Source organism: Prionailurus viverrinus, chromosome F2 (genome assembly GCF_022837055.1).
Source record: "Prionailurus viverrinus isolate Anna chromosome F2, UM_Priviv_1.0, whole genome shotgun sequence".
Lineage (NCBI taxonomy): Eukaryota > Metazoa > Chordata > Mammalia > Carnivora > Felidae > Prionailurus > Prionailurus viverrinus.
This window is the reverse complement of record NC_062578.1, coordinates 41,582,379-41,604,625: the sequence shown is the minus strand read 5'-3', so window position 1 is coordinate 41,604,625 and position 22,247 is coordinate 41,582,379. Positions and strand designations below refer to the sequence as shown.

Genomic DNA, 22,247 nt, shown 5'->3' with positions numbered 1-22,247 from the left:
TTACCTTTTGAAGAAGAATCTAGCTAATGAAAATAGATACATATAATTTAATAAACCCTAATGTAATTACTAATTTCAGCAGATTATCAACTAGAGTTACAACCCTTAGCTAAATGGTTAACATTGAAAAGTACACAGATTATTTTCTAGTCACACTATTCAAAGAAGAAATCTGACTGTCATTCCCCAAAGCAGCAATCTCAGACTCACTAGGGGCAGGCCAAGTAAATACCTTGCAACTTTTAAATATCATGGAACACGAAAAACATACCACCTATGATATATTCTAACTAGAACTGTTTACCTTGAACTCATCAAGCCTTTGGATATAACTTCCAGGTTATAGAAACACAAGGAATAGAGGGAAAGGCTAGATGACACCACAGGAAGCAACAAGAGAAATCCATAAGGTGGGATATTCTGTAGGATAACTGACTTGGTCTCTTCAACAGAAAAAAGGGATTACGTTAGATTTAAAGAGAAATAAGGAGGGGCACCTGGCTGGCTCAGTGGGTTAAGCATCTGACCCTGGCTCAAGTCATGATCTCGCAGGTTCGTGAGTTTGAGCCCTGCATCAGTCTCTCCACTCTCAGTGCAGAGCCCACTTTGGATCCTCTGTCTCCCTCTCTCTCTGCCACCCCCTCACTACGCTCTCTCTCTTTTCTCAAAAATAAATCAACATTTTTTTCTTAAATCTTGAAAAAAAGAATTAAAGAACATAACAACCAGATGCAATATGTGGTCCTGGATTAAATGCTGGTTTGGACAAACCAGCTTCTTGGGGTATTCTGAGGTCAACATGGGTAAGAGGTAAGATAAAAAGTTATTGAGGGGTGCCTGCCTGGATGGTTTAGTCAGTACAGCATCTGACTCTTGATCTCAAGGTCCTGAGTTCAAGCCCCACAGTGGGTGTGGACCCTACTTAAAAAAAAAAAAGTTATTGAAGTGGAGGGGTTCAGTCGGTACAGCACATGACTCTTGATCTCTGGGTTGTGAGTTCAAGCCCCATGTTGGGCATAGAGTTTACTTTAAAAAAAAAAGTTATTGGAAAGGTAGACTGCTGAATAAAGAAAGCAGCATATAAAACAGTATGTGTAATATATTTCATTCTGACAAAAAAAATACACACACAAATACACTATATACACATACACATACATACTCACATAGAAAAAGATCCAAAAGTATAGATACCGAGGTATAAACAATGGCAAGTGATCTCCAGGTGGTGGGAATGTAAAGTTATTATTTTGTTTTTGCTGGTTTTAATTTTCCATAACATACATATACTGTTTTTGTAATAATAAAGTTTGGTTCATTCCTGTTTTTAAGAAGAAATATGTTTAGGGGCACCTGGCTGTCTCAGTCAGTACAGCATGCGACTCAATCCCGGGGCTGTGAATTGAAACCCCATGTTGGGTATAGAACTTACTTTAAAAAAATAAAAAATAAAAATAAAAATAATAAGAAGAAATAGGTTTAAGCCATAAAGCTGAACAGCTATACTTTAAAACTTCTAAGGAAGATTTTTAAAATATGCTTTATATCAAATTATTGGCAGCATATGACTCTAAATATAAACAAAGCCCAGTAAAAGATATAGCCCTTAATGCTGAGTCTCAATAACTTGAAAAGTATCATATTTTTTATTTGGGAATTGCCAAAAGAAAATGTTGTAACAGAAGAAATGTTTCATTTTTTAGAAATTTAGTCATGATGGGGCGCCTGGGTGGCTCCATCAGTTAAGCATCCAACTTTGGCTCAGGTTATGATCTCATGGTTTGTGAGTTCAAGCCCCACGTCAGGGTCTGTGCTAACAGCCCAGAGCCTACAGCCTGCCTCGGAATCTGTGTCTCCATCTTTCTCTGCCCCTTCCCCGCTCGTGCTCTCTCAAAAATAAATAAATGTTAAAAAAAATTTTTAATAATAAAAAAATAAAAATTTAGTCATGATAAATGTTAGGGAAGAAAAGTGCTATGGAGAGAAAAAATACCCATAATTCAGAATTAAATTTTTGACACTGACCAATGCCAAGAAAATTTTTATGTCTCAAATCAGCCCTCCATTTCAAAGAAACCCCATTGCTTATTCTCTTTTTACTTACTATTAAAGAACTGAGACTGCTTTGATCACCAAAAGGGATGGATTTACTAATTCAAAGCACTCTATGACAGATTAACATAGAATCCTTATCTGTGGTGGTTAACTTAATAGTGATATATCTTGGGTACCTAGGGGGTTTAGTCGGTTAAGCCTCTGACTCTTGATTTTGGCTCAGGTCACAATCTTGAGGTTTGTGAGATCAAGCTCCGTGTTGGGCCCCACGAGGACAGTGTGGAACCTGCTTGGGATTCTCTCTCTCTCTCTCTCTCTCTCTCTCTCTCTCCCTCTCTCTCTCAAAATAAATAAATGTTGAAAAAAAAATAGTGATCTATCTGATGCCTCTTCCTTCTTTTCATGAAATCGTGTCATCAATTTTAAATAAAAGAGAAAAGGGGCACCTAGGTAGCTCAGTCAGTTAAGCATCTGACTTCGGCTAAGGTCATGAACTCAAGGCTCATGACTTTGAGCCCCACACTGGGCTCCGCTCTGCCAGTGTGGAGCCTGCTTAGAATTCTCTCTCTCTCTCTCTCTCTCTCTCACTCTCTCTCTGCCCCTCCACTACTTGCATTCTCTCTCTCTCAAAATAAATAAAAACTTAAATAAATAAGTAGGGAAAGAAAAGGCACATCCATATATGCCAATGTTACTACGTCTGAAAATACAGAGATACAAGGTGAGTTTATTAGTCTTCAATTGTTGCATAACAAATGACCACAAATGTATAGGCTTAAAACAACACAAATTAGCTAAAAAACCTACCCCAGTTCCTCTGGATACTTTGCTCAGGGACTCCCTAAGCTAAAATCAAAGCACCTGCCAGGGCTGCCATACTCATGCAGGGCTTGTGGTCTTTTCACAGGTTTGCTGGTTGCTGGCAAAATTCATTTCCTCCTCACTTCAATCCAGCAACAGCACGGCAACCTGTCTCATGCTTCAAATATCTCTGACCTCCCCTTCTGCACCAAGTGGAGAAAGATCTCCACTTTTAAGGGCTCATATGATTGTATCAGGTCCACCACGTAATCTTCATATCTTAAGGTCAACTGTGCCATGTAACATAACATAACCAGGAATGATATCTCATCATATTTACAGGTTGGGATTAGGATGTAGAATATTTGGGGGATGGCATTTTTAGAACCAAATACCACAGTCATAAAAAACTGTAAAACTTAATTAAGAAAACATCTTTTACCTGTTAATAATGAACCATGCAACAGTAAGCATTCCTGCTAGCCATGTTCCACTCATAAGCCAACTTGTAACAAATAAAGCAGTAACGTATATTCCTTGCAATCCAAAAACAATGCCAATATAGAAGTATACTGGCTCAATAATCTCCTAATTGGCAAAAAAAAAAAAAAAAAAAAGAAAAGATAATAGAACATTAAATAATTTTAATGATTCATAAACATGTAAGAAAATAAATACTAAAGTCAAAAGAAAACATACATTGCTACCAGTTGCTTGATACAAAACACTGGCGATAAGTTCTGGATATAGAGACATTTGCTGCACTGCATTTATAGTCTTCAGAGATACAGTTTTGTTATTGTGTGTCAATTCATAAACACCTAGAGACAGAAAAATTTTTCTCCAGATTATTTATTCTGCTTTAAAATAATTAAACATGTCAGAGGTCATTAAATATTTTAAGTTATTAAGAAAAATCTCAAAATACAATACACTGTGCCTCATTTTTCCAATGTCTTTATTAAGTATAAAAAAGAGTAATACTTTTTTTTTATAATGTTTTTAATATTTATTTAGTTTTGAGAGAGAAAGAGAGACAAACAGAGAGCAAGCAGGGGAGGGGCAGAGAGAGAGAGGGAGACACAGAATCCAAAGCAGGCTCCAGGCTCTGAGCTGTCAGTACAGAGCCTGATGCGGGGCTCGAACTCACAAACTGTGAGATCATGACCTGAGCTTGAAGTTGGACACTTAACTGACTGAGCCACCCAGGCGCCCCAAAAGAGTAATACTTCTATTCTGAGACAATTTTCCACATTCAAGTGCTCACACATAGAACAATGTTTTATTTTAGAAAAACGTTATTTAAAAAAAATTTTTTTTAATGTTTATTTATTTTTGAGAGAAGGAGACAGAGCATGAGCAGGAGAAGGGCAAAGAGAGAGGGAGACACAGAACCTGAGGCAGGCTCCAGGCTTTGAGCTGTCAGCACGGAGCCTGATGTGGGGCTCGAACTCATGGACCTCGAGATCACAACCTGAGCCGAAGCCGGGCGCTTAACCAGCTGAGCCACCCAGGCGCCCCTAGAAAACATTGTTATTAAAAATACAAATGTGAGGGGTGCCTGGCTGGCTCAGTTGGTAGAACGTATGACTCTTGATCTCAGGTTCCTGAGTTTGAGCCCCACGTTGGAGGCAGAGTGTAATTTAAAAAGATACAAATGTGGTTATCATACCTCTTTCAAATGAGGGCGCTTTTAACATATCTTTATAATAAGAATAATAAATGGCACTGTCACCTTGAAATGTGATTTCTCGTTCGAGTTCCTAAAAGAAAATGAAATGATTATTTAAATACCAGTGTCCTAAATTTCAACTGTAATCTTCTTTTTCTCTCCTCGTCTTCTAAATTAATGCTATGTATTTATCATTTTATTCAAAGACATGTTTGAATTTTCCTTTAATCATTAGTAGTCACATTAAGGAGGTTAAACTTTTCAATAATCTGGCAATCATTTTAATGAAACACCTAAGGTTTAAAATGGATTGTAGGTCATAAGTCATTTACCTATTACATACAAGGAAAAGCAGAAAAATGCCCTAAGGACAGCAAGAATAGTAAGGCAGGTAATAAAAAATGATGGTTGAGGTGTTAAAGTGCATAAGAAAAAGATAAGTTTAAGAAGAAACCAGTATTTTCTATTGCTATTCCACTTCCTTATGTATCCAGAATTGCAAACTCTTAACTAGTATTTTCAAGAGCAGCAGACACCTAATCAGTGCTTTTCAAATGAACTTCCAGTAATGTAAGTAAATCTTAAATTTCCTAAAATTGGGCTATACAGAGCCAAGAATATAGGTAATTCAAAAACTCTGAAAAATTGTGCATTTCAAGATGAATCAAGGTTTCACAAATCTATAGTCTTTGAAAATGCTTTTAACTTCTTTATTTTCATGAATATTTATCAATTAATACAAAAGATATCAGACCAGCTTCCCCAAGATCTGATCAACAGAACTTGCTAAGATATAAATGAGTGTTACGTAAGAGTTCTATAGTTAAAAAAATAAGTAAATAAAATAGTTCTATGGTTACATGAGTTGTGAAAAGGTCGCATGAAAGAAAATTAGTGGGTTTCTTTACTGCAAGACTTTTAAGAGTTTCAGTATATGTTATGCATGGTGAATCTCAAAAGAGAAAACCTTTCCCATATCTATTTGACCAGTGAATTTTTCCCCCTCATTTGGAGTTCATTAAATATATTTCCTTAAAATGATTCCTTATGAATGGAAATAATTTGTTTCTAAGATTTCAAAGATGTAAACTTTTGATCAATGCTTCTCAGATTTAATGTGTATATGAAACTCCTAGAGATCTTATTAAAAGATCTCTGATTAGATTCTGATTCTAAAGCAGGGCCTGAGAATCTGCGATTCTGAAAAAGCTCCCGGGTATTGTCAATGTTCCTGGCTCATATACAATGTTTTAAAAAACAAGGTTCTTGATGTATGCCTTCTATATTTTCAAACCTTTGGTTGTTCTCAATTCTGCCTATAATAACACAACTTCTTGGAAATATTTTGAAATACTGATCCCAGACACTCCCCAGTACCCCACCTAAGAGTCTGTGAGGGAGGTTATGTTTTGAAAGCTCATCAGATGACTTTATTGTACATCCAGTATTGAGAACTACTAATGGTTAATCTGCATAACATTTTCAAGGAAACAGAGGATATGCTACAGTAATAGCTTTTGTCAAGACTATACAAATAATTATTCAGCTAAATGTTTTGGTGGGATTAGGTCAATCAACGGCTTAAAAACATTTAGTCAGTTTGACGAAGGCGACGACTACTACTACTACTACAAAACAGCTTGGACCAAAAAAGAGAAGTCTCTAGAGTCAAGTGATAACACTGTGAACTTTGTCAATGCATATTAAAGATGTATCTGATTGCGAAGTCTGAGAACAAACTTATTCAAAGGCTAAATTATGAATTAAGTAACTATAGGGCCTAAAGAGTCTGTGAAATGCACATGACTTAAAACCAAACATTAATCATACTAATATGTAAGAGACAACTTAATAAATACTGTCATGCATGTTAATTATTTCCAATCCCCCAAAAACATTCTAATCATGTCATCTAAAAATTAAAATATTTTACTGCTGAAATTTCTATAGACTGTTTCTGAAATGTAAACTCCATAAACTAAAAGACTGACTAAACTGTAACATTTCACTGTCTTCAAAAACTCCTGATAAGCTAGTTACATGAAGGAAAGCACCCTTAGTTTAGAAACCCATAGTCTCTATTCTATGGCCTTGAAATATATTGTATTACATTTTTCAAGGTTGACCCTGTGACTATATTAAAACAGCTTCTACACCATTTTGTTTCTAATGGCTGTAAATAAGAAAGCACTTTTCATACTTATCATACATATATTTTGGCTCCCTGTAAAACACATTACTTAAGTTAAAATTAAATACTAAAACAACTTCCATATGCTCAAAATTCTTTCTTCTTACCTGCCTGTTGGAAAACCAGAATTTCCGTTCATGGTATGCTGATAAATACAGAGCATACATCATACCACTAGTAACTGCTGCAAGACAGCCAATGAAAATCTTTGCAAAGCGCTGAAATAATACATCTGAAAAAGCATATTAAAAGTAATCAGATGTAGATGATATTTATATTTATGCACTTCTATTTTTAAAAAGTAACCAATTCTAACTCTGTTCTTCCTTCCCCAAATCTAGAACCTTAATCTAATGAGAAAAACAGCAAATTCCAATAGAGGGGCATCCTAAATATACCTGACCAGTACTCTTCAAAACTGTCAAGGTCACTAAAAACAAGGAAAGCCTAAAAAAACTGCCACAGCCAAGAGGAGTCTAAATGTAATGTCAACTAAATGTAATGTAGGATCCTGGAACAGAAAAAGGACATTAGGTAATAACTAAACAAATCTGAATAAAGTGTGGACTTTAGTTAAAAATACTGTATCGGGGGGCGCCTGGGTGGCGCAGTCGGTTAAGCGTCCGACTTCAGCCAGGTCACGATCTCGCGGTCCGTGAGTCCGAGCCCCGCGTCGGGCTCTGGGCTGATGGCTCAGAGCCTGGAGCCTGTTTCCGATTCTGTGTCTCCCTCTCTCTCTGCCCCTCCCCCGTTCATGCTGTGTCTCTCTCTGTCCCAAAAATAAATAAACGTTGAAAAAAAAAAAATTAAAAAAAAAAATACTGTATCGGAGCACCTGGGTGGCTCAGTTGGTTAAACCTCTGACTTTGGCTCACATCATGATCTCATGGGTCATGAGTTTGAGACCTGCGTCGGGCTCTGTGCCACAGTGTGGAGCCTGTTTGGGATTCTCATTCTCATTCATTCATTCATTTTCTCTCTCTCTCTCTCTCTCTCTCTCTCTCTCTCTCTCTCTCCCCCCCCCTCCCACCCGCTCCTCCCCAGCTTGCTTTCTCTCTCTCAAAATAAATAAACTTAAAAATAAAAATAAAATAAAAATAAGTGTATCAACATTGGTTAATTATAACAAGTATACCATACTAATATAAAATGTTAATAAGAGGGAAAACTGTGTGGGCAGAGGGAGGGTATAACAAGGGAACTCTACACGATCTGTTCAGTTCTTCTATAAATCAAAAAAGGTTTCAAAAATTAAAATCTATTAATCAAAAGAAAGAATAAAAGTAATGTACTACGAAATATCTAAAGGAAAGATAGGGGTTCATTCAGAATTACCATTGATAGCTTTTCCTTATCAAGGAGTTTTTTTTCTTGAGGAATAATTTACATATTATATAGCCATTTAAAGTATATAATTCAATGATCTTTGATGATTATGTATTTAAAACATCATATACAACTGTTACATATATATAACTACTTCTTGATGAAACAACATAAAACACATTTGGATTTTCTACACACAGGATGATTTGGTCCTGCTATAGCTATTAGGAATAATAAGGCATAAGGGCCCAAAGTCCAGTGTTCTGTTACTGAATGACTGACAGGTCTGTAAAAAACTCAACTTGCTGATTTGTTCGTTTAGCTTAACTAAAATCTTAACCATTTTCAAAATATTATTTAATAAATACTAGTTTTCATATAATACTAGAGACATTAAGCAGACTAAATAGTTAGATATCACTAAGTCAGGGCACCTGGCTGGCTCAATCAGGAGAGCATGGGACTCTAGATCTCAGGGCTGTGAGTTCAAGCCCCATGTTAGGTGTAGAGATTACTTTTAAAAAAGATATCAGTAAGTCTATGAGAATTATATTCAAAATGCTTTAGAGGGGCGCCTGGGTGGCTCAGTCGGTTGAGCGGCCGACTTCGGCTCAGGTCATGATCTCACGCTCCATGAGTTCGAGCCCTGCGTTGGGCTCTGTGCTGACAGCTCAGAGCCTGGAGCCTGTTTCAGATTCTGTGTCTCCCTCTCTCTGATCCTCCCCCGTTCATGCTCTGTCTCTGTCTCAAAAATAAATAAACGTTAAAAAAAATAAATAAAAAATTTTATTTAAAAAAATGCTTTAGAAACACTACTCAATAAATCAAATATTAGTATCAGTATAACAAAATCATTTTAAAATTACTGTTTTCAGAGGCACCTGGCTGGATCAGTCAGTAAAGCGTCCAACTCTGGATTTCGGCTCAGGTCATGATCTCACAATTCATGAGTTCAAGCCCTATATCAGACTCTATGCTGACAGTGTGGAGGCTGTTTGGGATTCTCTCTCTCCCTCTGTCTCTGCCCCTCCCCTGCTTGCTCTCTGGCCCTCAAAATAAATAAACATTTCAAAATAATAAATAAAATTACTGTTTTCAACAGCATGTGTAAAGCATTTGGCCTGGCACATAGTAAGAGCTCAGTAAATACTAGCTATTATGGTTGAAATATATGTGCAAAAATATATAAGATAGTCATTTAAAGCAATGTTGACATAATATGAACTATAAAAAACTGGTAAGGAAACTTATCAATGGTGGCAGTTTAACAAAAGTTCTTCCAAGTTTCTGAACATGTATCTCTTCCTGTTTTTTTCATTAAGTCTTAGATAATGGCAAATTAACCCTAATTATCTGGGGCTATTATAAAAAGTATGTAAACCAAATCCTACATATAAATGTCTTACCTTAATACTAAATATGCTGTTTTCAAAGTTTTTTGTGAAGAGTCAAAAATGGAATAAAAAAAAGAGCACTACATAAATGTCTGTATCAGTAACACAGGTCATAGTTAAGTAATATTTAAAGCTAACGAAAAATCTAATGACATGTTAGGAAAAGAAATGTAAGATTCAATTTCACAAAAAGTAAAAAAAAAAAAAAAAAGGAAAAAAACGGAAAAGTATAACTGCATTGAAAAAAATACAAGCAATACTTGCCAAAACTTTTAAGAGTAGTTCCATCTACTGGCATTATTCATATATTTTATTTTTATTATACTTTTCTCCATTTTCCATATTTTCTGCCCTAAAAATATATTTTTGTAGTCAGGGGGAAATACTATTTTATAGTAGTTATCTCTAGTTATCTCTAGATTGTTTAATTTAATCTTTCTTATATTGTATTTTCCAAAATGTTTTAAATAACCACTCTATTAGTAAGCTTTGCTGTGATTAAAAAAAAAAGGTACCCCAAATTATTAGTGGCTTACAAAATAAAGGTTTAGTTCTCACTTATGCTACTTGTTGGTATTGGGTCTGCAGTGACTCTCCACCCAATTCCAGACTTCAGATTAGCTGTGGTTCTTCTTGGATTTTCTTCAGAGTTCCAGATTGGGGTCAATCCCTATTTGAGACATGCTATTCTCATGAGGAAAAGAGCAGGAGAACAGGCAGAGCATACAATGCCTCTTACAGTTTCTGGTCAAAACTAGTACAGTGTTGCTTCCACTCACATCCCATTGGTCCACGTGAGTCACGTGGATAAGCCTGACAATGAGGTAGTGAAGTAAACACTGCTTCAGAGACTGCGCTCCAAATCACATGGCAATGGGAAGGAATGGATAATTCATTTTAGGGAAAGCAGCAAATATTTGGGAACAGTAAAAGAGTCCACCAGGGTCTGCCCCACTCATCACAAACACTCATTTCCTGCCCAAACGCAAAACACTCTCACTGCTTTTCAAGAAAAACATCCTAAGAGCAGCTTATTCAGCTTGTTTCCTGCATGTATACATCATTTTAAGATCTGAATAGTTGCATCCTCTTAAATTTAGGCTGATAGTTCTTTTAATAGTACATCTCTCTTGGGGTGCCTGGGTGGCTCAGTTAAATGCCCAACTTTGGCTCAGGTCATGGTCTCACGGTCTGTGAATACAAGTCCCACGTCAGGCTCTGTGCTGACAGCTCAGAGTGAGGAGCCTGCTTTGGATTCCGTCTCTCTCTCTCTCTCTCTGCCCCTCCCCCACTCACGTTCTCTCTCTCTTTCTCTCTCAAAAAACAGATAAACGTTAAAAAAAAAAAGCAAACAAAAAAACAAAACAGTACATCTCTCAAAAGCTTAGCAGGCAATTCTCCTAGATATTTACCTAACAGAAAAAAAAGAACAAATGTCCACAAAAATATCTGTAGAACTATGTTCACAGAAGCCTTATTCATAATAGCTAAATACTGAAAACTACTCAAATGTCCAACAAGAAAATAGTTAGAAAATTACAGCAACATGAATGAATCTCAAAATGATTATATATATTTTTTTTTAATTTGTTTTAACATTTATTTATTTTTGAGACAGAGAGAGAGCATGAACAGGGGAGGGTCAGAGAAAGAGGGAGACACAGAATCTGAAACAGGCTCCAGGCTCTGAGCTGTCAGCACAGAGTCCGACGCGGGGCTCGAACCCACGGACCGCGAGATCATGACCTGAGCCCTTCGAAGTCGGATGCTTAACCAACTGAGCCACCCAGGTGCCCCAAAATGATTATATTTTTAAAGGATAAAATGCTAAGTGAAAGAATCCAGACACAAAAGCACACATGTTGTATGATTCCACTTACATGAAATTCTACAACATGCAAAACTAATTAATCAATATTGATAAGTATCCGAAGAGTGGTTGTCTTAGGGGGTACAGGGAAAATCTACTGGAAGGGATACAAAGAAACTTTCTGGGATAACGGAAATGTTCTGTATCTTGTTAATTGGACTAAGATGTCAAAACTCATTTAATAAAACACCTAAGATTCTGGGCATTTTTTAATATGTTAACTATACAGCTATACCTCAGTAAAGTTCCAGACCACTACAATAAAGTGAATCAAATTAATTTTTTTGGTTTCCCAGTATATATAAAAGTTATGTTTACACTATACTGTAGCCTATTAAGTGTGCGATAACATTACATCTATAAAAACAACATACCTATCTTAATTAACGCTAAAATAAGCTAACCATCGCCTGAGCTGTCAATGAGTCACAATCACTGATCACAGATCACCACAAGAAATACAATGATAATACACTGCAAGAATTAACAAAATGTGACACAGAGACATAAAGTTAGCAAACGGTGTTGGAAAAATGGAGCCAATAGACTTGCTTGCCACTAACCTTCAATTCATTAAAAAAACAAAAAAACGGGCGCCTGGGTGGCTCAGTCGGTTAAGCCTCCGACTTCGGCTCAGGTCATGATCTCAGGTTCGTGGGTTCGAGCCCCGCATTGGGCTCTGTGCTGACAGCTCAGAGCCTGGACCCTGCTTTAGATTCTGTGTCTCCCTCTCTCTCTGCTCCTCTCACGCTCTGTCTCTCAAAAATAAATAAACATTTAAAAACAAAAAAACAAAAAAAAAAAACAGAAAAAAAAGATAATCTGCAAAGTACAACATGAAGCACAATTAAAGGCGGTATGCCTGTACCTTAATTTTTAACAGTTAAATCACTTATTTTTGCAAAGAAAAAAACAATTTTGTTAGCTTTTTACCTACTTGATTCTATTCAGTTCCATGTTCCAACAACTACACAGTAGTCCCCCTCCCCACTGTCTGTGGGGGATATATTCCAAGATCCTTAGCAGATGCCTCAAACTGAATTCTAGTAGTGAACCCTAGATATGCTATGTTTTTTCCTATACATACACACCTAGGATAAAGTTCAATTTATTAATTAGACACAGTAAGAGATTAACAATAATAGCTAATAATAAAATACAACTATAACAATATGCTGTAATAAAAGTTATGTGAACATGGTCTCTCTCTTAAAATATCTTATTGTACTGTACTCACTTTACTTCTTGTGATGATAGGAGATGATAAAATTCCCATGTGATGAGATGAAGTGAGAAGAATGACAAGGCATTGTGAGTGTGACATAGCATTACACGCTAACAGTACATACTTTGACAATGCGTCAGAAAGCAGATCATCTGCTTCCAAACTCTGATTGACCAGATAACTGAATCTATGGAAACTGAAACTACTGGATAAGGTGGGGGACTACTGTAACCACAATTTTATTTCTAGATGAGTCGTGGCAAGGTTTAACTACATGTATTTGAGCTTTTGTAGAACCACACTCTATCTTACTTTATCCAACTGAAAGGATTTACTAGGAAATACCTTAATGCATTCATATATTTTAACAAACTATGTGCTGACAGCCATGCCCCTGATTTAGTCATTGCCCTGAGGATTCATCTTTTTTTTTTTTTTTAATTTTTTTTTTCAACGTTTATTTATTTCTGGGACAGAGAGAGACAGCATGAATGGGGGAGGCACAGAGAGAGAGGGAGACACAGAATTGGAAGCAGGCTCCAGGCTCTGAGCCATCAGCCCAGAGCCTGACGCGGGGCTCGAACTCACGGACTGCGAGATCGTGACCTGGCTGAAGTCGGACGCTTAACCGACTGCGCCACCCAGGCGCCCCTGAGGATTCATCTTAATCAGCCTTTGTTACTCAAAGTATTTCTCAATTTTCTCGATTTTACTAGCTGAAATAGACAGTTCTAACTCAACACTACAGGTCCCAGAAATTTTGGATTCTCTATTTTTCTCTTCATTCCCGCTTGCAAATAAGCCAAATGTTTTAAATTCATCTTTCTTGTAATCAAATGCAGCTGATAACCAAGGCACTCTAGTAACATTCTGTTTTATAATCTTGTTACCTAAAATAATAAAAAAATTTAGTATTAAAATTGTAACTATTCACAGGAAACAGATACAAATGTTTTGTCACTGCATAACATGGATTATTATTTTTCCAGCTTCCAAAAAATTTTCTTGCTGCTAACCCCTAAACTAGCTCTATAGATGACCCACTGCCTTTACCTTATTTGAGGAAAATATATATAAATGTGCCTTCGACTCTTTATGGGCAAGAAGCAATTTGAGAAGGCATTTCAGTCCCTAAGGATGGCATGTTCTCCAAAGCCATCTTCATATATGGTTCAGCAGGATAACAGAAAAGGAAGGACCTCTAGAGGGTGGACTCAAGGACCACACAGAATAATGAAGCTACTCCCAAGGTAAACAACTGGGGCCTAATCAAGAAACATCCCTACACCAGAGTAAGACCTCATATTTATCTTGTAGGATTTCAAAACTGCTATGAACCAGTGGCTGATGTACGTCTCTCTTCCTCTGAGGAAAGAAAAGTTAACATAGCATAGCAGCTCTACAATTACTTTGCCAAGAAAGGTCTGCTTGCAAGGTAAACTCTGCTGGAATCTGGGAACTTGGATTTCAGGAGGGTTATCACCATTCTCTCATGTTAGTTTACTGTACCTGACCTGTTTGTACAAACAATGTGGTTCATGCTCATTGCTTTCCTTCTGGGAATCTAGTTTGGGTATGTGGTAGGAAAAGGTATGGCGACCAGCTAACAGTAAAAACTCTGTGCAGGGGACCCTGGGTGGCTCAGTCGGTTAAGTGTCCAACTTCAGCCCAGGTCACAATCTCACAGTCCGTGAGTTCGAGCCCTGCATCAGGCTCTGCTCTGACAGTGCAGAGCCTGCTTGGGATTCTCTCTCTCACTCTCTCTATGCCCCTCCCCTACTCACACTCTATCTCAAAATAAATTAAAATTAAAACGCATACACACACACACACACACACACACACACACACACATTCTGTGCAGAGCCATTAACCAGCTTCCCTGGTAGACAAAACTTTACAAATGTCACAATTTGATGCTTGAAGGAGTTAAGCACATCTTGTGTAACTCCATTAGGAAAGGAATCAGGGAAGCTTATGCCTAGATCTTACAGATTTTAGCCCACAGACCTTTCCCTTTGCTGATTTTGTTTTGTGCTGTTCACTGTAATAAATCACAGCTGTAAATATTCTGAGGCTGTAAGTCCTTCTAGCTCATCACCAAACGGGGGTGGTCTTGGAGACCCCTGACACAGAGCACATAATTTATCTTTTTAATTCATGGGTCTCTGGACTAGAATGAATCATAGCTGGCCCTGAACAAGACCTTGGGCCTCAAGACTGATGCCATGACCAGGTAAGACTGAGTGTCTTCCTGGGTCAGAGAGGTAGTGAGAGTATTTTGTCTGACGGAGAAAAGCAAATATTTATGACTAAAAGGACAGAATGTGGTAGACTGTTATTATTATTCCCACTTATTTTGTCCTTTCTTATAAAAAGATTATTCATCTCTGCCCACTACCATGTGACTTGCAATGCATCCCTGTAGTCAGAGTATACTTCTCCATCTCATTGTCTGGATTAATTATGTGACTTATGTGACTTACTTGGGTCAACAGAATGTGACTACAAGTAATGGTGTGCCAGTTCAACAGAAACTTTAAGAGACACTGAATGATTCTGCCTGTTCTCCTGTTCTTTTCTTCTGCCATAAGAAAACCATATCCCAAATAGGGGCTGTTCCTTCAAGATACATGAAGCTAAACCAGCCAACCTGCAGCCACAACACGTAACATTAGTCAGAAATAAGTGTCTTTTGTAAGCCAGTGAGATTTAGGGTTTGTTCTACAACAAAACCTATGAAAGTTGACTGCCAACACCATACAATTAATCTCAAAATAGGCATAAACATTTAAAACATTAATATAAAATATACTACCTAATGTATAAAAAAACATTTTTATAGTAGCATGAAAACAAATTTATCTAACTTACGTTTTGGAGCTCTTTCAGGCATTGGAGTATCGCAAATTTTCTCTTCTTTGGCAGATTCCTTATTTTCTGAAGACTTCAGCTTTCTTCTCTGGCGCAGTTCTACAGTTGGTCCTTAAAATATTTAAGAAGTTATTGCAACATGTGTATCAAGCTGTTCTAATCTGTAATCCAAACGAATTCACTTTTATTATAATAGGGCAATGAGTCACATAGAGATCTTTTAGTATCAAAGATAGCTTTTTTCCACAATTATTTTAGCACTTCTTTTAAAAAAAATTTTTTTTCAACGTTTATTTATTTTTGGGACAGAGAGAGACAGAGCATGAACGGGCGAGGGGCAGAGAGAGAGGGAGACACAGAATCGGAAACAGGCTCCAGGCTCTGAGCCATCAGCCCAGAGCCCGACGCGGGGCTCGAACTCACAGACCGTGAGATCGTGACCTGGCTGAAGTCGGATGCTTAACCGACTGCGCCACCCAGGCGCCCCTAGCACTTCTTGAAAAACAATCTTTCATACAAAAAAAAAAATTTAGGTTCTGTCTGCCATCTGTGCTTTCAGAGTCCTAGTGATAAATCAACAAGCTCTTCTCCTGAGATAATGTTATTTTCAAAATATCCCAAAATAAGTAAACTCCTTTCTAGAATGACTGGGGAACAAGGTGTTATTTAATACATTAGCATAATATTCTAGTTACCTGAGAGTATCACATTCATCATTCAAGGATTAACCATTTTTTTTAATTTGAATATAGTAAAATACATTGATCATAAAATTATACTTCATTTTTAAAATAATCCTGCAAGCTCTGCAGAATTTCACAGTGCTATGGTATTGCCATTGTAATAGATTGTTTTATAGATTTAGGTGTTAGAAATAGGCTGAACCTATAAATATCCCTATATGTGGGAAGTTGTCAGAAAATTTCCCAATATTAGACTACCCTTTCTATGTCTGATAAAAAATGTAAAGCAAAAAGTACCTCCAAACTAGTAAACTAAATTCCGAATGAAACAAGAATTTACTATATTCAACCTAACTACGTTTCCTTCCTAGAATTAATTATCTTACAGAGTCAACTATGACTGTCGTGTAGGTGCAGACTGTCCTCCCAACCTTATAAGATGGTTCAAGAAATTTATTTCCTTCTTAACGGAGCAGAGGAGAGTTTTCTTTTCTCTTAGGAATGACTTTAGGCTATGAAATGTGAGCCTAAAAAGACAAGTCACAAAAGGAAAATGAATCAGCTACTGTTGATCAGATGAAGGGTTCTACCTTTACAGTGGAGGGGCACCAGGTTGGCTCAGTCGGAGGAGCACGTGACTCCTGATCTTGGGGTCAAGGGTTTGAACACCATGTGGGGTGCAGATATTACTTAAATAAATAAAACGTTTAAAAATTCCTTTAAAAAATCCTCTAGCTTTACTGTGGAAAATGAAAAAACAAATACACATTTTCTTAATTTATTTTTTTCTAAATGTCTATACCCAAATGGTGCTTGAACTCACGCCCCTGAGAAACAAAGCTGCATGCTCCTCCAACTAAGTCAGCCAGGTGCCCCTATTGGTTTCTGCTCCGATCATGATGTTCATGGTTCATGCTGACAGCACGGAGCCTGCCTGGGATTCTCCCTCTCTCCCTCTCTCTCAAAATAAATTAAATAAACTAAAAAAAAATTTGTTTTCCCCTGCTCTGTGATAAAAGAAAAGTTAAAAGCACCCAACAAGGGGCACCTGGGTGGCTCAGTCGGTTAAGCTCTCCCCCACTTGTGCTCTGTCTCTGTCCCAAAAACATTAGGAGCACCTGGGTGGCTCAGTCAGTTAAGCATAAAACTTTTTTCTTTTTAAATTTTTAAAATGTTTGTTCACTTTTGAGAGACAGAGACACAGCGTGAGCAGGGGAGGGGCAGAGACAGAGGGAGACACAGAATCCGAAGCGGGCTCCAGGCTCTGAGCTGTCAGCACAGAGCCCGACGGGGGCTCAAACCCACAAACCGTGAGATCATGACCTGAGCTGAAGTCAGGCGCTTAGCTGAGTGAGCCACCCAGGTGCCCCAAGCATAGAACTCTTGATCTCAGCTCAGGCCATGATCTCATGAACCATGAGCTCTGCGGTCACGGCACAGAGCCTGCTTAAGATTCTTTCTTTCTCTCTCTCTCTCTGCCCTTACATGCACTCTCTCTCAAAATAAACAAATACATATTTTTTTAAAGTCAAACTAAATGAAAATGATAACATAAAGGGGCACTTAAGTTGGTTAAGTACCCAACTCAGGCTCAGATTACAATCTCACAGTTAGGGAGTTCGAGCCCTGCATCCAGCATTGTGCTGACAGTGCAATGCAGAGCCTGCCTGGGGTTCTCTATCGCTCCCTCTCTCTCGGCCCCTCCCCCATGGTTCGTTTACACACTCTCTCTCTCAAAATAAATAAATAAACTTAAAAAATAAAATGAAAATGACAACAAAGCCACAAAAATAACCCAGTATTTCAGTCTCTGGTCCAGCGACCTTCACATGAGATAGTGAGCAGAGCTACAAATAGGCCAGCAAATGTCCATCCAAACTATTCCACATGAAGTGTTAATACTGCTGTATTCAAAGTTGTCACTTGTTTGTTCTAACATTTCTTTCAGGAAGCCTTAAGTATGAACAACCTGAGGCTCTACTGCATCAAGAAAGACATTTTTCATAAGATGAGATTCTCAAAATTATGTACGTGGAGTAACAGTGGGACAATGAAAAGGATCCAAGTGAATGTGAATGATAACAAAAAAGGGATCTAGGGAAGATATGGATACAAGTAAAATACACCATGTAGACTAATTTTAAGATAATATGTATTTTGAAAAAATTTAGAGGGCCAAATAAACGTAAGGCACACAAAATAATGCCTAGCACACAGACATGTTTGCTATAAATATTATCATTACTAGCATTATTTTAATAAATAAGAATATAATTATTCATTGCTGACTATTATATCCCAGCACCTAACATAGTAGGCACCAAATGTTCACAGAATTGAAAAATTTGTTGAATGAAACTATATTTTAAGAAAACTTCAATCCATTAATTGTTCCATTTAACATGTATTTGCTTATCTGTAATTCTACAATGAAAAATCATTTTTCCTTTTTTATCCCATGAGTAAATTTTACAGAATAGTGTGGTATTGATTTAATTAAGTGTAACCATAATATCCTAAAGCAATTTCTCATTTTGCATGATGCAAAATATTAAAGACTTTTAGTATTGCAGTACTTTTTTCCTGCTTTAGATTAAGCATGAAAGGGCTCATGGAAACATACAAGCTAGCTTATCAACCTACTCCACAGATTTGCAAGTAGTCAGAAAAGGAAAAAAAAATCAAGAAATGTTTTAAACTACTGCAACCAAAAATAAAACGAAGGTAACAAATGGAATTACTTATCCCTTATCAACTACAAACAGCACTGGTTTTTAAGTTGTATATTAGGAAGTGTCTTAAATTTAGATCAGCTTTAACACTCTGAGAACTCAAAAAAGAGGAGGCAGATAATGAAGTCAGTGTGAGCATAGACAGAGACAAGGCAGAAAGCCAAAGAGCAATAAACAATGTTTTAAATATCACTTTCCACCGAATTCTTGAAATTCCCTCCTTGCACTCTTGGTTCAATAAAGGTTTAAATCTAAATGAGATCACATTCACAACCGCACTCAAGGAAGTAAAAAGTCATGTTTCCCACCAGGATGCAAAATCTAACTGCTCAGTCAAGCGACACCATCAAATAGACCTGTTCCTGACACTAGCACTGGTATTATTAAGTTGTTATGCCATGAATGCTTCCTGTGATATCTATCACTAGCTGATCAATTCCTCCAACTCCCCATTTGTCTCTCATACTTATTTTAAATATTACTGAAGGGCTTAATTTTCTTAACACTGGCCCTGTGGGGGCATGGAAAGCTTTCTCCGGCCCACCCACTTTCACCCTCAAAGCACTCGTGGCTTCCTAATCCTCCCAAAATACTTACACCCTTCAGCCTTTGCCACCTCCCCCTAACCTGTAAGTGACCAGGCCTTCTTCAGTTTCCCCTCCCCAACCCCCGCCTCTTTCTACACTCTAGGCGTGCGGCTCCTCTCGCCCTGTGACTTCGTATTTATCAGCCTCCACAGACCTCTGAAGAGGGCACTCAGAATGAGGGGCATTTGGTTAAACACTCTCACTTTCAAATATGCACTCAGTGCCCAAGCCTCCATCTTCTAAACCAAACTATGCTCCCCACCCCATTAATTATCTGCTAGTGGCCTCCCCTCTCAAGCACTCCTCCCACCCGCAGCTTTTTCTCTACCAGCCCGATTCCCAACTTTAAGCTCCACCTTTGCTTCCCACTGAGGCGGACAAAACTTCAGGCCACTCACTCCGCTCCTAAATGTCCCCGCGCCGCCGCCGCCCCGCTTCTTTCCGCCCCCCACCCCGCGCGGCCGCGGCCACTGACCGCCCGCAGCCCAGGCCTCTGGGCCCCTCGCGCCCCGCCCCTCTTTCCCGCGACCACGAGCGACAGTTGGCGCGCTGGACCCCGGGGCCGTCACCTTCTTCCTCCGCCATCGTCTCCGCGGAGGTCCGGGCGCCCCTCAGGCTCCCGCGCGGCCCGGAGTCGCCGGTCCTCAGCGTCGCCGAGCCCCTCGGCAGCCCCAGGACAGCTCCCGGCCGCCGCGCCCCCACTTCCTGACCCGCCCCCCTCTGGTGTCGCCGCCAACCGCGTCCCCCCGGGCGGCCCGGGAACCAGAGAGCCGGGAGCGAAGGGCAGCCGGAGCGTTTTGCGGGCGTGCCTGGGCCTGCGCAGGCAGGAAGGGGAGTCGCCGCGGGTGGCACCGCCCACAGCCCTCGCTCCGGGCCCGCTCCAGCCGTTTGCCGAAGCCCCTCCCTTCGCCCGCCCCTTCCGAAAGGTGGGAGTGCAGGGGGCTGGCCGAGGCTTTTGTCTTCCGACTCAGTCGGAGAATAGCGTTGGCCACGTCTTCCAGATCCGAACCCCGTCCGCGCCCCATTTTACAGAGAGGAAGCTGAGGCCCCCGAGATGGACTGGAGGCCATCTGGAAGCCAGGGCTCCGAACTCCTCTCGGTACCTGCGTGCCGGCTGATTTCAGGCAGCGGTAAAACGCTCTGGGTGGCGCTTCGGTGTAGTAGGCCACGTGCTCATTACAAGAAAGCTTGTGCTTGGAACTTTGTTTTTAACTCCCCAAACTGGTTGGACAAATGCATTTGCGTTTCAACATATTTAAAGAAACAGTAATACGAAGGTCAGTGGGGGGAGCGGATACATTCAGATATTCCACAGCAGCCGAACATAGTTTTAACTTCTTACGCTGTTTATATCTTTGCTTGTATTACGGCTGGCATTCTGCAACAAATGCCAGGAACTTTCCCCCAACAATACCCAGAAGTAGATTTAGATGAGAAAATGCTCATTTTAGAGCGAGAGAAAGAAGCACAAGAACTCACTGAAGTCATGGGGTAATTATGAACATCCCATTCATAGCAGGCATGAAGATTCGCCTAATAGCGCCTTTGTCAAGTTAGGATATTTGGAGAGAAGCTAGCGTTTTTCAGTGCTGTGCAAAAACGGTTCCAAGAACTCTTTTTATGGCTTTGGTTGCCTATACATAAGTCTTGCCCATAAACAACACTGGACCAGGAGTTAGAAACACGGTGGAGGTTGCCAGTGGACCAGAAAAGACCCAGATCAAAGGACGGAGAACAAAATGTATGGTCCTTGAAAACCTGAAGCTATGGCAGGGCCCATGCCATGGACAGCAGATACCAGAGTGCTCTTCTTATTAGATGAGCTTCATTGCAAGAGTTCCATCTCATGGAAAAACAGTTTTTCTGAGAGTCTTGAGGTGATGATGACCATTCTTCCTATAGTTCCTTCATAATCACCTCAAGGTGACTGATGGGCTTAATTACAAATGTACCTGCTCTAAACAGTAGTGGATAGAAAGGGAAGACAGCTTCTTAAAATGAAATGAAAATATGAAAGAACAAAGATCATTATTCAATCTTTAGATAGATAACCAGTGGAATCATGATTGTGTTTGTTTCCTAGTAGAAACATTGTTCTTCCCTTGAACCCTAAAACCTCCACATAAGGGTAATGAGAATGGAGCATTCTATTTCCCCTCCATCTCTCATTTTGCTTTGAGAGAAATGGGCCATTTTGTATTCAAAATATATACATAATCTGAAAAGATAGAACCCTAACTGCTCAAGATATTGCTTTGCAGTAGGCATTATATCTGAGTTTTCAGAAGGCCAATCCATTATTCTCTAATACCAGCTGCTTCCAGATGGCAATGGGCATGGGTATGGATGCATGGTCCAAAGATCACTTCGAGTTCAAGTCCCGCATCAGGCTCTGCACTGACAGTGTGGAGCCTGCTTAGGATTCTCTCTCTCTCTCTCTCTCTCTCTCTCTCTCTCTCTCTCCCTCTCTCCCCTAGCCCTCCTCTGTCTCTCTGCCCCTCCCCTGCTCATGAGCACACTCTCTCCCTCTCTTTCAAAATAAATGAACTCAAAAAAAAAAAAAAAAAAAAAAGCCCCTGAGGACTTAGCTACTTGAAATCAGATACAGGCAAAGTCTATTTCATCAACATTCTTCTGTCAAATGCTTTGTGTTATTATTAGAACAGAACAGAAATAGAAAATCCTTGTGTAAGTTCAGCTTTTCCTCTCCTAAAGATACGGAATTTTGTTTTTATTATATAATAAACTCTCAACTGCACATTAGTTAACAACATGTTTATATTATTCTCAAACACCATCTCCTTTGTGACCTCTTAACCAAATGAGATCAATTCATT

The 22,247-nt window shown here is 39.0% G+C and overlaps 1 protein-coding gene across 11 annotated transcripts in view; it reads right to left on the bottom strand.

The window, feature by feature from the left end:
- Positions 1-21,349, bottom strand: part of DPY19L4 (dpy-19 like 4) — a 71,304-nt gene extending 49,955 nt beyond the window's left edge. For 6 of the 11 annotated variants that reach the window (XR_007148489.1, XM_047841863.1, XM_047841864.1 and 3 more), the window contains exons 1-6: positions 19,980-20,106; positions 15,409-15,519; positions 6,827-6,951; positions 4,529-4,619; positions 3,556-3,677; positions 3,299-3,444 (exon numbers count right to left, since the gene is read on the bottom strand). Coding sequence is in view for 10 of the 11 variants with exons in the window: in XM_047841863.1 (XP_047697819.1) it covers positions 3,299-3,444; positions 3,556-3,677; positions 4,529-4,619; positions 6,827-6,951; positions 15,409-15,519; positions 19,980-19,995 (611 nt within the window). In the remaining variant the exon portion in view is untranslated. Of the gene's footprint in view, positions 1-3,298; positions 3,445-3,555; positions 3,678-4,528; positions 4,620-6,826; positions 6,952-15,408; positions 15,520-19,766; positions 19,843-19,979; positions 20,107-20,513 lie in introns of those variants that run through there. The other 5 variants (XM_047841867.1, XM_047841865.1, XM_047841868.1 and 2 more) reach the window with 5 other exon arrangements.
- Between the last annotated feature and the right edge of the window lie 898 nt (positions 21,350-22,247).